At 46.4% G+C, this 17,199-nt stretch overlaps 1 protein-coding gene across 1 annotated transcript in view; it reads right to left on the reverse strand.

Annotated features, from left to right (window-relative positions):
- LOC104072818 (voltage-dependent N-type calcium channel subunit alpha-1B-like) overlaps window positions 1–17,199 on the reverse strand; it is a gene marked incomplete at its 5' end in the record, with an annotated part of 160,508 nt that overhangs the window by 97,820 nt on the left and 45,489 nt on the right. The window contains 4 exons of the mRNA XM_009572401.1: window positions 3,724–3,791; window positions 10,421–10,538; window positions 15,306–15,378; window positions 16,257–16,388. Coding sequence (XP_009570696.1) covers window positions 3,724–3,791; window positions 10,421–10,538; window positions 15,306–15,378; window positions 16,257–16,388 — 391 coding nt within the window. The remainder of the gene's footprint in view (window positions 1–3,723; window positions 3,792–10,420; window positions 10,539–15,305; window positions 15,379–16,256; window positions 16,389–17,199) is intronic.

A 17,199-nucleotide genomic window follows, 5' to 3' on the forward strand; every position in this document is an offset into this window, starting at 1 on the left:
TACAAAGACAATATTTCTCAACTGCCAACGTCCAGTAAATTTATCAATGATTTGGAAGCTCATTGTAAATCAAGGGTATCTGCAGAATATGAATCTTTTGAGGAATAAGGCCCCCGATAAGGAGACTTTTAAGGTTTTCCTTTCATTCCACAGGTATCTTCAAGTTGTTTCTTCTCTGAGGATGCTCTCTAGCAGTGTTAGAATCACATACATTCAAAGGCTCTTGATTTTTCTTTCTCTGCACCTAAAGCACCAGGTGCAGCTTTTACCATCTCTTTAAAATTTGTAGCTTCGACTCCATTCTCCCCAGTGCGTCAGTAATTCTGGCGGATTCGATATCTCAAAGTAACAGCAGAAAATATCCATTGTCACTATAAATGCAGCTGTCCCTAACTCAGAAGCAGCACACTCTTTAGCAGATGACTGCTTAATAGTATTTCTCTAGCTCCTTCCACCCAGAGACTGCAGACCACTACAAAAATTAATTAATTTTTTGCCTGATACGTACACTGCAGGGTCTCACCAGGGCACAGGCTCATCTCCTTCTGTGTGAAGCGTGCAGGGGTGTGACGGTGCATGACTGAAGCCCGCTCGGAGCTGCGACGGCAACATCCACCCATCCCACCTCCCACCAACAGCCCAGCTCTGGCAGCTCGACTGTCACCGTCGTTATACAGGGGCAAGCGCAGATCAAGGCCCTGCCTATAAGGACATCTCTCTCCGTTTCCTTTCTGTTTTCTAGAGCTCTAAATCTTCATTTACACCACACAGTTTATCACATGGTAAAACCCACCTTCGCTGCTCCCCATAATGATGTGCATAGTTAACACTGACTCTTCTTTATTAAGTTCACCCAATTAAAGCCCTCTCCATTGGGAAGGAGGAGGAGGGATCTTCATGGCTGCTCGGCTCTTGTTTTTGCCGCTCACTTCAGTCCGTTATTTCTGGGGATTTCTCAACTTTTTTATGTATTTACATATATTTTTATACAAAATTCACACATTCCTCCTATCCCACATTGCATGTTTTTATACTGCCTTCTCAGGGATTGCTGGCGGTGTACAGAGATCAGAGAACACACCTTGTGCTTTAGGATATTTAGGAAAATAAGGGGTCACTTGTGGTGGCTTTACATGCCAGTCGAAGGAGGTTGAAGAACGAACTGCAGTGTGTCACCAGAGACATTGTGGGATGGTCAGCGGAGAGATTTTAAAAGCAAATTTTGGGGGCAATTTTAGATTCCACTCTGAACAGGAAGAAAAACGTGCCAATATATGGAAAAAACTAGAGGGTAGGCAACCAAAGAGATTCAGGACAGCTCCGAGAAGTCTCTAGAAATGAAGTTGGCAGAGTTTAAGTCAGTGGTAAGGGAGAGCCAACACAGGAAGAGGAGGAGAGAGACCTGGGGAGCGAGAGGCGGAGGCTGGAGAACAGATTCTTCATATACTCAAAGCAAAGAAGGTGATTCTTTTTTTTTTCCCCCAAATGAGTCATTCCAAAGTACTGGTGAGTTTTGTAACAGACGTCGGATGATCAAGCTTAAGTTAAATATAGTCACAATTCTGATAACTTCTGTTACAGGTCACAAGGCCCAGCTCCGGCTACCGAGAAATGTTCAAATACCACGATAAAAGAAGTCCAAATTAGCATCCAGAGGTGGAAATGTTGGTTGAAATGTTTCAGTCCTGGAGGTTAGCTGGAAAGCTTTCTGTCTTTCCAAAACAGAGGCAGTTGCAAACCGCTTATGGTTTTCCCCCATCGTATGCAGCACTGATCTCAATTAGTTTTACAGCATAAATGTCAAGAAAGTCTCCTGAGATCAACTGACTCCTGAGTAACTTAATTATACCTCCAGGCCATTTTTGGTTTTGCATGATCATATTTACTTAGCAATAAATCCCTCATTCTCCAGGTATGCTATATAATTGAATTACTTTTATCTTTTTCCTCTTCTTTTGAAAGCCCTAGTGATTTTTTGGGATCATAAATAAAATTAAAGCAAAAAAAAGAGTTTCTCAAGAAGCTTTATGATTTGGCAATGCTGCTGAATCCATCAATATTTAATTATACTTTATAAACATCAACGAAGTCAGGTTTCTAACCATCCCAGTCAGCTGCTGAAATATTCACAAGAAAGCACTAAAAGGATTAAGAAAGAAGTAGGATGAGCTTCATTATCCAAGAATTCTGGGACTGATCCTCTTTCTTAGCACATGCAAGGGATGCCCGTAAATCTCCTGAACAGGCTGGGAGGAGGCATGCCTCCGGGCTGGAGATTTCTGTGGGCTTTAGAAAGAACAGAAACAGCTGAGCTGCTGTAAGGAGAAAACTTCCCAGAAAAAAAAAACCACTGAGAGCCATTAAACACAGCCCTGAGCTGCATTATAAGAGAGGAGGGATGCAGAACATGGTCTCAGAGACATAGGAACATTCGTTATACACCTGAGAACACCAGACCTCGTACGGTCTGCGCTGGATATCGGCTGTCAGGAAACAAGGCTCCAGTCAAAGCTGGAAGTTGAAGCCAGTTGTGCAGCTCCATAGCAGAAAAGGAGAGCTGGTAAAGACAAGCTCAGCTGCATCGGAGACGTGGATTTTAACTGGGAATGGTTGGCTGCTTTCGTCTTCAGCAGCTGGAGCCGGGTAGGAAACTCCTAGAAAAGTCTGTGTCCCTGAACTGTGGAGTTGCATCGTGTATCCATGAACTACCGCACCTTTCTGCAACTTTAAAAAGAGAAAACACCCTTGCCCGCGGCTGCAGAAGCCCGTGGTTAGTGATCCTCTTACCCTATGAGGTGTATATAAGCTAAAGCTTGTAAAATACAACTGCTAAGGTAGATACAGTGCTTCTTTTGCCACTAGCAGGTCGCCGTGACTTATGGCGATGGCAGCAGCACAGCAATAGGGTGTGCGTGTTTTTATCCACTCAGTGAGAACAAGCTAGAAATGTGCAAACAAAATCTAATGCTGCCTCATAAATACAATTGCGTATGCTACAATGAGAAATCAAAAGTATGCACTAATACGAATACAAACTGCAGCACTTGCAATCCTTCCTGCGCAATACTGAGGCTGTAAGTTTTTCTCCACAGGGAACGCTCCAATAAAAATCTGCACATACAGCAGAGTCACAGCGGTGTCATTTCCACCTCTTGCAGGACCTGGCTTTCTGCCTGCGCTTGGGCTGGTGCCTCAGATTTCTCTTGCACCTGGTGAAAGGCAGGAAGATCATAACATCTTCACCGAGTATTCACAATCGCCTCTGCAGGTTGTTTCCCAGGGAATTGGTTGGAGAATGCGAATTCTTTGATTCATCCCAAAACTCAGCAAGGTATGAAACATTAGCGTGAGACAGCAAAAGCAGCAATACCACACCTGCGTTTCCCCACGCCTAAGCTTCAAGTCAGCCAAAACCTGTTAATTGCTTCGCCTCTGCTCTTGAAAACAGCAAATGCTACGAATGCCTGTGCACCTCCATGCAGCAGCGAGATGAGCAATGCCCACTGCCCACTCTGTGATAAAATGAACATGAAATAGTTCACTGAAACAAGCCTGAACAAGAATAAACCCCCAGGTCCCTCTCTGCAGTGTAAACTGGTAAACAGAGATACCGCAGGAACAGGTTCTAGAGGAAACCTCAGGGTGTCTGGAAGGGTCGGTAACGTGTGCTCTAGATCTGGCAGCTGTGGTCTAAGTTTGAAGAAACAGAAATCTCGTACATACCTTGGTCAGCTCTTGGGCATTTGCCAGATTGTCAACAGCGATAGCCAAGAAGACGTTCAGGAGCGTATCTTTTGGGGAGCAGCTAAGGAAAAAATCTTCAGAGAGCAGATACAGTGAATTGTTCCCCTTCTGCTGCCACTACCTTTCTTTCCCCACTTACAGTCACCAGTATATTACGGATTGACCCCTTGCACCACTGCTTTGTCTTCATTTCTAAGTCACCCACTCCTGCTGGGAGCCAGCTCTGCATCACAGGGGTGCTGGACACCCACTTGTCTCTTCCCCAGCACACATCCCCTCACATGCTGAGCAGAGGGGCTTTACAGCACTGTAGGTGCAACCCGTACGGGCCCGCATGATGGTCCTAGAGACACAACAGCCCGTTTTTTCATTCCAGAAAATCCACACCTTCACTCCTGCCCATACACACACACAGAGAGCGGATTTAATCTTCATTTTTCCCTCCTGTTTAAAAGGACAACTGGTAGAGCTCCTGGAAATAATTTTAAAGCCAACATTTGCATAATATAAACATATAGCTATGTAAAGGCATGAAAAAGTTAAGCTTAGGTCACTGCTGCTTACATATTGGTGGGAGGAAACTATCATGACTTATCACACTGAAGTTGATACGACAATTAGACCGCCACGGACATCTTCTATCCTGAATGCTGCAGCATCACGCAGAGCACAGCTACAGAAGAGCCTGTCAGCAGGACACCCAGCCCGCGCTAATGAGCTCTGCCGGGAAATGGGCCGTTAGTCCAGGCCAAATTGCACATAGCCCAGCTCAACAACCGCCAGTGCCAACGCGAGCCTGGGTCTCTCTGCAGAGCACTGCATTATATCACTAAGACATACAACATCTCCCTATAATTATTTATTCATATTTTATTTTCATTTTTCCACTTAACGATTTCAGCTATTACTTGTCCCTTCATATATTTTATTGTCGTTAATCCATCTATGTGTCTGCAGAACAACCCCAAAACAACTGTAAATCAGATATCTTTGCATATGAAAGGAGAGCAAGCAAAGCAAAACCAAATCTAAACTACTCTCCAAGAAGAAAATGCATGTTGCTCTTACACATTACCAGGTGACAGGAGAGTCACTCACTCCATAGCTGTGTAAAGCTATGATTGCTCCTCTAAATATGAATGTACACGACAATGAAGTTGTTCTCATGAGTATTTACTCTCTGGAGATTCACAAAGGCTTTAACAGCAACGCCCTTCTGCTGTGTTTGTATTGCACTGTCCTCACCCGAGCCAAATATGAGTCTGGGACCAGATGCAGGTCCCCAAAAGCTGAGTGAAATGACTGCAGCACCTTTAGGCAGCTAATTAACCCAGCAGAAAATAACTGGATGCGTCCCCTGTTTTGGTCTGCGAGTTGGAAGCAATGCTCAGAGCAACGCCGCAGCGAAGGCGGGACGGAGGGAGGAGGGCGGCGTGCTGGGGGCAGCCGGGCAATCGCGAGAGGAGCGGCGTGAGCTCCCAGGGTGCTGGCAAACCTGCAACGAGATTTTGGGAAACCTTGGCCTCTGATTGCTTTCCATTTCTCAGAAGGATGCCTGGAGGTTTCTCTATAAACAGAGGAGCCAGGAGCGGTGCAAGGCTGATTCATCGGCCGCAGTCGCCTCTGCCGAACAGGAGCGTGCCCAGAAATCCTCGTGCTCCAGCAGTCTCCGGGCAGCACGCATGTTGGCACAGCTCCAGGAGACTTCCCAGGGCAGCCAGGGACCAAAGTTGGCCCAAACAACCAGCTCAAAGCCTCTTTGCTTTCCCTCTCAAGAGCTTTCAGCAAACATAATTCAGCCAAGACTTCAGAACCAGACGCTCACATCTCTAATTCCCATTGAGACGAGTGTCTCCAGAGCCGGAATGCCTATCAAAACTGGAGCCTCTGCTTGTGACAGTGGAAAGCAGGAGTTCTATTTAATCTCTTCGGACGCATCTGCATCCTGACTGCCAAACCCTGCAGGGGATGGGATGCAGAGCCCTGGGGTTTCTCCAGGCAAAGGCCAGGTCATCCGTCAGGTTTTCTCCATGTCATGTAAGTGGTTTCTCCGTGTCGAGGATGTTTTTATCATGTGAAGATGATTCCTCTGGGACAGACAGAGGTTTGAAATGCCCATCACTTGCTCCTTCCTCTGTTCCAGCAGGACAGTGAGGAGCGCAGGGCGGGAGCACCTCGATCCCACTGAGCCCAGCAGATAAAGAACCAGAAAAAGGAAAAGATGATGCTGAAACGATCACCTCCCTCCCACGCTGAAGTCAGAGCTCAGTCAACTTTTCATCTGCAAAGATACTAATTTCCCCATTTCCTTTTAACCGAGGGTGGGCAAGAGGCGGCTGTCACTTGTGGGCTGGGGGTGCAGGCAGGGGGGCTGGGGGTGCAGGCAGGGGGGCTGGGGGTGCAGGCTGCCCGCAGCACCCCTGGGGTGCTGGCCGGTGCCAGCTGTTTGGGTTTCTTCCTCTGGGGTGCTTGCAACACGTTGGAAATGCTTCCAAGCCTCCTGCTATGGGAATAAATGTCTCGGTAATAAAACAGTCTTCCTACCCCTGCCTCCTACACACACATGCTGAAAAATGTCTTGTGTAACATAATCAACCACTGGAAATATAATTAATTTTTTTTTTTTTTTTTAAAAGATCAGGCTGTTTTGATCCATCACCAAGCAGACATGATTTGGCAGACTTGGGTGTTTCTGTCCCAAAAAAGGTCCCTCAGCCCTTTCTGCAGAGCTCGGGGATTCCCAAATACCACCCAAACATCAGTCTCTGCTCCAGGCTGTATAACCTGGGCAGACCCACAGACCTGGCTGGCCATGCTCTCCTGGACGGCATTTAAGGGCCAGGGGAAGGGCAGCATGTTCCAGGCATCTGCTGCTTTCCATTTCAGGCTCCTCTGCGTTTTTCAGGGTATTTTTTCTTTTTTATTCCCTCAACAGATGCATCAATTTACCAATTAACCGGATAACAATGAATACAGGCATGGTGTAATTTCCTAGAAAATGGGCCAAATCCTGCTGTTACTCTAATCATACTACTTTCATTAAACCATTTCAGATGCAGAAGTCTGGCTCCGCACAGACTCTCTGGAACTGGGAACGTAACGTGAGAGACTTCCAACTTACAAAAAGAAAGTTTCTGGATCTTTTCCTTGCGGTAGTCCCTTGGAAAAGTAAATGGATTCGAAGAAACAACTGAGCTGCAGTGAAAAGCAGGGGAAGCCGGCACCCGCCCGCCTTTCTTCTTCATGAAAAAGAACAATCTCAAAGCCCCGAGCAGCTCTGGGAGAAGGAAGGAATCCCTCATGTTTAAAAAGAACTGCTTTGCAAGCTGATCCGAAATCGCCAATGCCAATTCTCTAGCAAGATTTGATCCAATCTGCCTAAACTTTTAAAAATGGACTCACCAAATGCCAATGTTCAAAAACTGAAAACAAAACCCCTCCCAGCAGAGGAACCTGATCAGCATCCAGAGGGGCTTAGACTGGTTTCAACAGAAGTGATATAAGAAAAAAAAACAAAAAATCCCACTTAAGAAATTCAGCCGCAGTGAACATCAGTGTGGGGAGGGCTGGTGGCAAATCCACACTTGGCAAATGAAAAAAATCCATTGCATAAAAAAGGTACATTTTAAAGCTTTTTGGAGGGAGTTCTGTAAGGCAGAGAGGGCAGATCTTTGTGAAGTCCCAAGTTAGAGCAGAAAAGACAATTCACATTAATCCATAATTAAGCTAATCAACAGCTTGGACTGCTCTCCATAGGGTGTCCTCTTGGCATTTGCTGGGCTGCGGGGCTCTCCATGGGAAGGTGAACCCGAGGCCCAGACTCGTACCTCCCCCCCATACACTTGCCCACCCTTAACATCGCTGGGGCACATCACTGACGTTAATGACTATTTTACTTCCCCCCAAAATGCAGGACTGTTCTTTTCTGGCAAACTAAACTTTATTTTCAGACGTTCCTGGTTATGTTTTGACGGTTAATGATAACTTAAGTCCCTGGTAAGTCATACAGTTCAGCTTTCCCTCAGAGATAAATGACTGCCTGCTGCTTGCTCTCAGCATCAAAACTGTAGCTAGTGAAAAGCAGGGGTAGCACTGACCTTACTGAAATACTGTTTGAAATATCAGCGCAAGCATTAGTGGGCTTACTGCTGCAATTCCCACGGAAAAGATTTAACCCCTCATCCTCCACCACACACTCCAGCCTCAGTTCTCCCCTTCTGCCCATGGTGCTTAAAGCAAAAGGTCCACGTGCAATGCAGAAGGGCTCTTACAAGCTCTCCGTGAAAGCAGCTGATGCTCTCAGGCAAAGTTTCTACAGAGACAATCTGGGCCAGGTCTCTCATTCTCCAACAGGGGTATATATCTCTATAGAAATGAATACATTTGCTTCAGGTTTGTAACTCAGATCACTAGAAGCTGGTGAAAGAAGTCTTCCAGGACATTGTAAAAGGGTTTCTGAGTGTTGTTACTATTTGTCAGCCAGCTCTCCCCTCTCTCTGTACTTTGTGCTTACAGAAACTCACCTGCAGCAAACTCATCCCCATCTGCAGGACTCATGGAGAATTAAAGAATCACACCTGCCATATCCTCCTTGCTAAATGCACAGATAGTGCCCCAAGGAGCACTCTGGCTGCGCTAAAGCTGTGCCACCAGCATGCAACTGCGGGCAAGGGGATGCGAGAGATGGTCCCGGGGAAGCAGCCAGGAAAGCCACCGCCTGGCTCTCCTCGGCAGCAGGACAGCAGAAGGGAAAGCAAGACAGCTGCTCTCTGCCAGGATGATATTTGGGGAGAACGTGGGTAAGGTTCCGACCCACCACTCTGCCAGGGCAAGCAGAAGCAAGTACCAAATTCATAGCAATGGCAGTAGGTCAACCAGGTCCTTATTACCTCCTCTTGAGCATCCCCTATAACTAAAGGACAAGGGAGAAGCCCCCCTCTTTGAATTAAAGGTGCAAGAAGGGAATTTATATCCCATTCCTCAAAAATGCCGGATCTTAGCTGCTCTAAGGTTAAAAGTTTCTCTCTCAGCCCTGCTGTCAAGCCTGATTATAGCTTAATCTCATTTTCAAATACCAAGCCCTGAGGATTTAGAGATCTCCCTCCCTCCCAGCTCTCCATTGACCCAGTTTTCCAAAGCCTCGTGTTTCTGGAAGGGGGCATGTTGCCCGCCACGAGGCGGATCTCCGAGCATAGCTGCTGAGCCAGCCCCGGCGTCACGGCTGCTCTGGCTCTGACAGCGCACGTTAATGGGATAAATCCCACAGAGACACGCTTGTGTGACAAGCACAGCTCGCACGCTGCGTGCTCCACTGTTCCCTGTCTCGGTTCCTCATGCTAATGGGGAGATTTCAGGCAAAGCAAAGGGCCGGAGCCCATGGGCGCTGACGTCCCATCTCCTGTCATCTTGACCCCCAGCTGAAGGGGCTCTACATCTATACAACTCCACATCTTTAGCACAAGCACTGCCCCCCACCTACCCTTCCCTGTCTCCCAGGTACCCAGCCGACGCTGCCAGCCCAAACAGGACCCTTAGGAAAAGATGAATGCTGGGACTGTAACTAGCAAGAAGGTTCGCGCTGCTGGGGAACCCTCCAGAGAGCTCTCAAGCAGAGCGGCAATGTTCAGCATTATTATCCCTATTTTACAGAATAAACAAACCAGCTGGGCTGCCTCACATATACAATAGTTTTTAAGCCTCCTTTTTTAAGGATGCTTTGGTTCCACACAGCTTGTCACTGCAGCCAGCAAACATCTCGCACCAACAATTTTGTACCTAGTGAATGTGAGCAATGCTACGCAACATCAGCCTCTCAGCAGCCTCCACCGTGAAGCAGGGACAGAGCCACCGCAGCTACTACGCTCTGCTGGCTCTCCTAATCGCACCCAGCCGTTAGATCAGAGAATCTCTTTGCTCATTTCTATATAAAATACAGCCTCCCTTTCCAAACCCCAGCTCCATGTGACTGCTACGTTCTTGCCTCCTCAGACCTCTCTGGGGACATAACACACATCTGTCCCAGCAGACACCCCGGGACATTCTGGGGGGACACAAGCTTCCAGTTTCCTGTTGCCCTCAAGATGATTAAGCAGAACAAAACATCTTCAGAGACTTCATGCATCAGGTCTTGGAACATGATCGAATACTCCCAGAGCCCAAAATCCAAGATCTGGACTTAAGTTTTAAGCATTATGTGGATACAAGACAATTCCAAGCATTTGGAACAGCATAGCTGGTTAAGCTGTCATGTAGACACAGGCACCAAGAAACTGGAGCCTGATCAATGCACTAAACCAATTTCAACTATTTCTTCCCCCAACTTAGCGAAAACTATCTGTGAAAATACTCAAGGTACAGAGGTCCTGCTCTGATTTGACTTCAATCATTTTTCCCACCACATAAATTAACTCATAATAGGACATTCTTACAGTAAAATATGAAAATTAAAAGTAACGAAGACAGCGCCCACATTGCCATCAGAAAAGGGACAACAACATGGACAAATTGCCTACGCCTCTCACCCTGGGTGCTGTAAGGAACAATGTTATAGCAATGATTTAGTTTTAAAAAGCGTAAGTGAGGGTGTGAGAATTTAAACAAAACTAGATATTTCTAGCACCCAAGGAAGGGTGCGTGGCACACTGTGCCACCAACACAAGGCAATGTGTAAGGATACAGTTACCAAACAAGGTCAGGACGATGAAGTAAATGGAGGAGAACATCCCCGAGCGGACACCACCCTGCGACTCTATCCCGTGGTACATCACCGCATTCCAGTCTTCCCCCGTCAGAATCTGCACAGCGAAAGTCGAGAGAAGAAGAAAGGGTGACTCAAAGGAAAGACAAAGCAGGTAAGGTCTGGGGGAGCTGGGCAGCTTGATGCAAGCCAGGACTGGTCTCTGGGGGAAAATGGACGAGCACGTTAGTGTGGCAGACTGTAGTGTTGGACATCAACCCCCCAGCCCTGGACGGTCTCATCCTGGGCTGGATGCAGCTTTCTCCTCTGGCATGGGCTGAGGAGTGAGGACCGCTGGTGAGGGAGGACCGTTGCCCATTCCTGCCCTCTCCTGGTTACGTGCCCGCTGCCCACCTCTGACTGCAGGCTCCCATGCAGAAACAGTGAAAGCCATATTCCAACACTTCACCCTCAGCAAAATTGCTCCCCCCCTCTCCGTTTTTAAGTCATGCAGAGATACCAGGTTTCAACAGCTCCATGCACGGCATTTCCCACAGACCTAAGAAAACTCTGACTTCTAAGCCCAGTGCCCTGCGTGGGACCTCTGCCAGCTTCAACTCTCTTCATTCACTTCATACAAGAAAGGGTTTGCTCAGCTCCCCCCCTAACCCACGCACACTATACACACTGTGTAACAGCAGGAGAAACGCTTGCAACCCCCTTCCACTACTCCTCTGTCCCCCAGGGCTGCAGACAGCTTTGCTGCAGCTGGTGCACGTGTGGATGTTACTCCAAATGCCAGGCGCTGGGCAGTGCAACCACTGCAAGGTTTGCCGGGGGCTGCACCGCAATGGGTTCTTCTCCAGATTTCCTGCTTGCCGAGGCTACAAGGACCCTGAGCCACCCAAATGGCCACAAACCACAAAAAAAACCCCTAAGTAGAAGCAATAACTAAATGCGTATGAGGGAGGACAGATGTCCTTGTACAGCGGCAAGCACAACCGCAGCCTAGCTCCGCAGAGCTGTCCTGGCTGCAGGCTCTGGATACTGACCCTGAGGCTAATTAGCAAACACATGAATAATAGAAAAACTAATCATAACAAGTGGAAACACCTAAGACTCAAATAAGCCTTGTCATGCTAGATGCGAATTTTGCTCCAGTCCGAATTGCCTGCCATTCCTGTTCTTCACCAGGGACGGTAACACAGCAACATTTTGGGCAGATCAGCACTTCATCTGCCTGCCGTGGCAGAGTCAAACAATAGTTACTTTTAGTACATTAAAACATGCCCACTGGGATGTGGAGCTCAAATTCCTAAATAGGAAGTTATCTTTGTGTTTAGTAGAAGAAAAAAAAAAAAAAAACCAACACAAAAAGCCCAAAGCATGATGTATGTTGTAGTAATCATACAGTATGCTCGAAACGATTGCAAATTCCAGACTAGTCAGCTGCTGATAGAGAGAAAATTTCTTGCTGCAGGGTTGGTGCTGATGACAGCAATAGGCTAAGAGCAAGTATAGACACAAGGACATAGAGTACACACACAAACTTGTTTCCTAAATGAAGAATCTGGTCTCAAATAATTCAGAGACCAGGATTCAAAGCCCAAGCCTAACCCACACTGTTGGAGTTACTCTGGATTTACACCAGAGAACATGAACCAGGGCACTGGGCTTTCAACTCTGGCACTCAAGTATGCGAAACACTGTTCACAAACTTGCATTCACATCATTTCCATGAATTCACAACTGTTCCTGCTTTCTGGGAATAACCATAAAGTGATTTCTGTTCACTCAAACATTCATGGAAGGGGAAACTGGTGGGAACACGTCTATGCCCTGCAGAAGACCAGGAGTCACAGGTATCACAAATTACAGGCTGCACATAAACAAGTCCAGCAGGTTGGGGTCTGGGTTCGAAAATCCAACTGGATTACTTTGGAAGTGGAAGAAAAACTTAAAGGAAAAAAAAAAATGTGGTTTACAGAACTTTCACAGAGAGATAAATGGTCTAAACTCACCAGCCTGCCTGTGCAGAGCTGAGGATGCTCTCTGAGGCCATGGCAAGAGGACAGACACTTTGACCCGGTGTCCGTCCCACTGTTTGCGCTGTCACGCATCAGCTGGAGGAATTACTTAAGCAGTTAGGTAGCAGCCCTCAAGGAACAGAGCACATGCAGTTAAAAAAAAAAAAAAAGTCTTTCTGCTCTATAAAGTCTCTGCTTATGGATGCTTTAAGCACTTCTTCCTACAGGAGAGAAAAGGACAGCATTGCCGAGGGAGGGGTGCAAGCAATGAGGATTTTGGAGTAAGGTGAAGCCCAAACATTTTGGTTTTCCCCAGGCCCAAAACTGCTTTCGGCTGCCCCAAATGAACATTTTGTCCAGTGCAGCTCAGCATTTAATACTCGGGCTTGGCTGAGGAGCCATCAGGTGATGGAATAAAAACAGCTTTCAAGAGCTGTTGTGAAATCTTAATGGACTAATGAGCCCATTAACGGCGGGACACGCTCAGACGCTGAGGATCGGTACCACACCATTTCAAAGGGCCGTCCTGAACGTGAGATGCTTTCCTGAAGAAGGGCCTGAGTAAATGCAAAATGACGTCAGCTCAGTGTCGTATCTCGCAGGCAGGTCAGCGAGGGCAGCCAGGGCACGCGGGCATCCAACCCCCGCCAGCTCTGCCTCCCGACCCTCGGCAGGCACCCATCAGCAGAGCTCAGGCTCAGTCCCATCCTGCCACCGCGACTACTCATCTCCTCCTCCCGCGGTCACCAGTGCTCTGCTTCTTAGCAGCCGGCAGCGTGTAATTATTTACGTAGCAGCTCTCAGGAAGCAGAGCATGTATGGTTAACAGAGGTCTTTCTGCTTTATAGAGTCTCTGCACTTCTGGATGTTGTAAATGATTCCAGCTCGGTGATTGCTGGAATAGGGAGATGCAGCTATCCTATTTTTCACATGTATGCAGATATATATGAATATATATCTAGTTTTGCTTGTATATTGTACATACGCAGCTTGGCATTCAGCTCACAAAGACTTTCTTGGGAGCCAGGAGCTGGAGAAAAAGGCGTGACAGGAATTTCGGGACAGCAGGGCTCACTTGCACCCAATGCTTGGTTCAGCCAGCTGCCAGGCGGACAAAATATGTCCTGGGAGTTGCATGAGAGGACCGTGACCCAGCCAGGTCTGCTGAAATAAAATGGGCTAAGGCAGGCTGCAGAAGACTTTGTTTAAGATTGCTTCTTAAACAAAGAATCTCCAAAGGGGTTAGGGATGAACAGGGTATATCTGGCTTTATTATATTTGTTCAACACGTCAAATGCATTCACTGAATGATGCTACTCTGCTTATTAGAGCAGCAACCAAACGAGCCTGCTGGCTTGCCTGAGTTTATGGGAGACGAGGTTAGGAAAGGATCCAAAGTAACATTGACATAATATTTGAAATTCAGGGGAGGAGGAGGGACGGACTGGGAGCAGAGGTTATCGAAATGCCTCTGCAAGGCTGCACTGAGTTAATTCAGTGCTGATGGTTTTTGCTGGTATTAATTCGTAGCTCTGACGTTCTACACAAATCTTATAAAACCAACAGTGCTTTCCTTCATCCCACAGCCACTATATTACAGCATTTATCTCAGGAATAGAAAGGAAATATTTCAGCTAAGTATTCTCAAGAGATAGCTATAGACCCAAAGCAAAGTAATATCAAAATTTCCAGATGCTCATATCCGGAGCCTGACTCGGGTTCAGTTCCGACTCTGTGGCAATACCCTTATGTTTCCGTAAGCCCTTTCTTTGATGAGTACTAAAATACTATGCAAATATTGATCTACCATGATTTGCAATATCCTGCAAGGTAAGTACTACTGAACCTGCTCCACATCTGGAGAGAAGGCAATACCCATATGAAGCTGCTTATGCAGAGGACACATTTTCTTTTAGACTCTTTTTCTGTTTTAATCCAAGAATTGCCATCAACTCAATATTTTTTTATCCTTTTTGGGACAGGACACTGAAATACATAATCCAAGCCTTGCTGAGATCTAGCTGGATCTGGGGTCAAGTCTCAGCTCGAGCCCACATCAACAATTTGTGTAGAAGAACGCTATAAATGCAGGGTGGTCTTCCACAGACCTGTGAGTGTTACCTGCACATGGAGCAGGGTGCAGCATCTCCAGCTCTCTACCAAAACACCCGAAAAAACTGTTTTAAAAAGGCATGCAAAGAACAGCTGCAAAATTAGGCTTTTAAATCTGAGCATTGCATCTGCCAGAACTGCGACTTCTACCTGCCATCACACGAACTTGCCCAAGGCTGATGCCTCTTTCTGTGCTCCCCCACTGATTGTAATTCTTATCCAGCATTATCTTATCGCGAGCTATTACCATGCAAAATGCTACATTATTTCCTCACTGCCTGGAGCTAGCTCAGGCCTCTCTCCTCATTAAATTACGGCAACCACAGGAGAAAGTGAAACAGGTCAACCAGACGCTCGCTGTCTAGGATTTCTGACGGGACGATTCACGCAGTGGGGCACATGCAAGTGCTGCCGTTGCAGCGTGCAGCCCCAGGCAGGGGCCTCAGAAGAAGAGAGCCTGGGCACGCACAGCTTTTAAGCTCAGCCCAGAAATGTCTATTTTATCGATATTTTTTTCCTAGCAAAAAATCTTTTGATCTAGTTTTCCTTAATTCCATAGCGGTGATTTTTAACGATGTGTTGATTGGTCAATGTGGCAAAATAGATGTGAAGGACTCATGTATTTTGAGGACTTCCCCTTTCCTAAATTCCATGGATTTTTGGGGACCTCTTTGCTCTTCATAAGCAGGAAGAGACACCCAGGAATTTATTCTCTAATGCTCACTCAGGACAAGGGATGGCTTTACCTGGAATACTGTGAGGATGGCGGCAGGGAAGGTATCGAAATTCGTGGTTGGTGTTTCATCTTGAAAATTGAATCTAGAGAGAAGTAAGAAATGAAAACAAGAGCAGTAAGGGACAAGCAACTCTCCTGCAGTCTTGTAATACCCTGTAACCCAAGTCAGAGAGCAACATCTGTTCCACCTGGCAATAACACCCAGGCAACCACAGGGGGGAACATGGCATCTCTGAGAAGATGCTTAACAGAACCACTAGCAGAAACACAATTTTATTCATGGAGAAAATTCTGATACGTTGAAATTCACTTTCATCCACAATTAAAATGAACAATCAAAATCTCAAATGCTTTTTGTGGAACAAACCATTCCAACAAGTTGTGGTTCTCAAGTGTAAAAGTCAAAATTGAAATTGCCCTCTTAGTAGGTCATTTAATTCTAATTGTTTTAAGATAAAATAGTGGTTGATTTAAAAAAAATGTTATTTCATTTCAAAAATTATACTGGAGTTTGAATGGTGATATTGTGATTGTTCTTTTCATCACAGCTGGCATTTCTTAGTGAAAAAAATCAGATTCAACAAAACTATGTTTTCCAGCAGAAAAATATTCCAAGTGAAAAAAAAAAAAAATCTTGTTGCTCCAGCCGTCAGGGAAAGAATTTGCCTTTCCCCTCACAGTAGAAGTGCTGCCTCCCTCAGTCCTCTTTCAGAGGTCTGAGTGTACATGGGGACTATGGAATGACATAGGAGCTGTGAATTATAGTAAGTGGAAAGAATTCAGCTCCAGAAAAAACACCAGAATAAGAACTATTCTCCTACAAACCAGAGATTACAAGTCAGAAGCCCAGAAAGACTGACATTTGCACCTACGATGTGAATATTTTGAGCCCTGTGTTCCCTCTCCTCCTTGGATATTGCTTTCAGATTACCCCGAAAGGACAATGATTAATTAGACTTACTGTCCTCCAAAGAGCTGCATCCCCAGCAAAGCAAACACCACAATGAACAGGAACAGCAGGAAGAGCAAACTGATGATGGACTTCATGGAGTTCAGCAAGGAGACCACGAGATTCCTCAGGGAATTCCAGTACCTGTGTTGGAGATCAGAGCAGCCAAGAGAGAAACAGAAGAGCAGCCTTCCCTGAGAAACTAATACGATCTATTTTCTTATTTAAAAAAAAAAAGGAAAGGAATGACAGGGAATATCAGCATCTTTAAACTCCCCTCTATGATTGGAAAACACAGCTCACCGAGGGGCAAAACCCCTTGTAGCATCGCAAGGGCAGAGATGGTCACCCGTGTACCCGTGCAGAGCAGTCGTCTGCAGTGAAGTGTGCCGTTTAATTTCTCAGTAACCCCTTTCCTGGTATAGATTTCGAACTTTCTGCATCTTCTCCGCCAGCATGGCGTGTAAAACCCCTTGTAGCATCGCAAGGGCAGAGATGGTCACCCCAGTGCACGTGTATCCATGCAGAGCAGTCGTCTGCAGTGGAAGTGTGCCGTTTAATTTCTCAGTAACCCCTTTCCTGGTATAGATTTCGACCTTTCTGCATCTTCTCAGCCAGCATGGCGTGTCAAAACCAGGGATGTATCAATATCATCAAGGTGAGACTGAACGTGGGGATAGCGAACCCCTCCCTTCGTAAGACACGAACAAGGAACGAACAGCTCGTTTCCACCGGGACGTCTTTGCAGTGTGTCCTTCCAACTTACCAAATGCCAGTGTCCACAAGTGGACTTAAACTCCCACATATTTAAACATTTCCACAGACGTTTAACGCACACATTCACACACAGCGATGCCTTCAGTGTGGGGCAATTCAGCCACACGGTTTAAGCATCCAGGACCGAGCAATTGCCTCGGAGGATGAAAATAAAACCAGGACATTAACTCCAACACTT

Source organism: Fulmarus glacialis, unplaced genomic scaffold (genome assembly GCF_000690835.1).
Source record: "Fulmarus glacialis isolate BGI_N327 unplaced genomic scaffold, ASM69083v1 scaffold4552, whole genome shotgun sequence".
Classification (NCBI taxonomy): Eukaryota; Metazoa; Chordata; class Aves; order Procellariiformes; family Procellariidae; genus Fulmarus; species Fulmarus glacialis.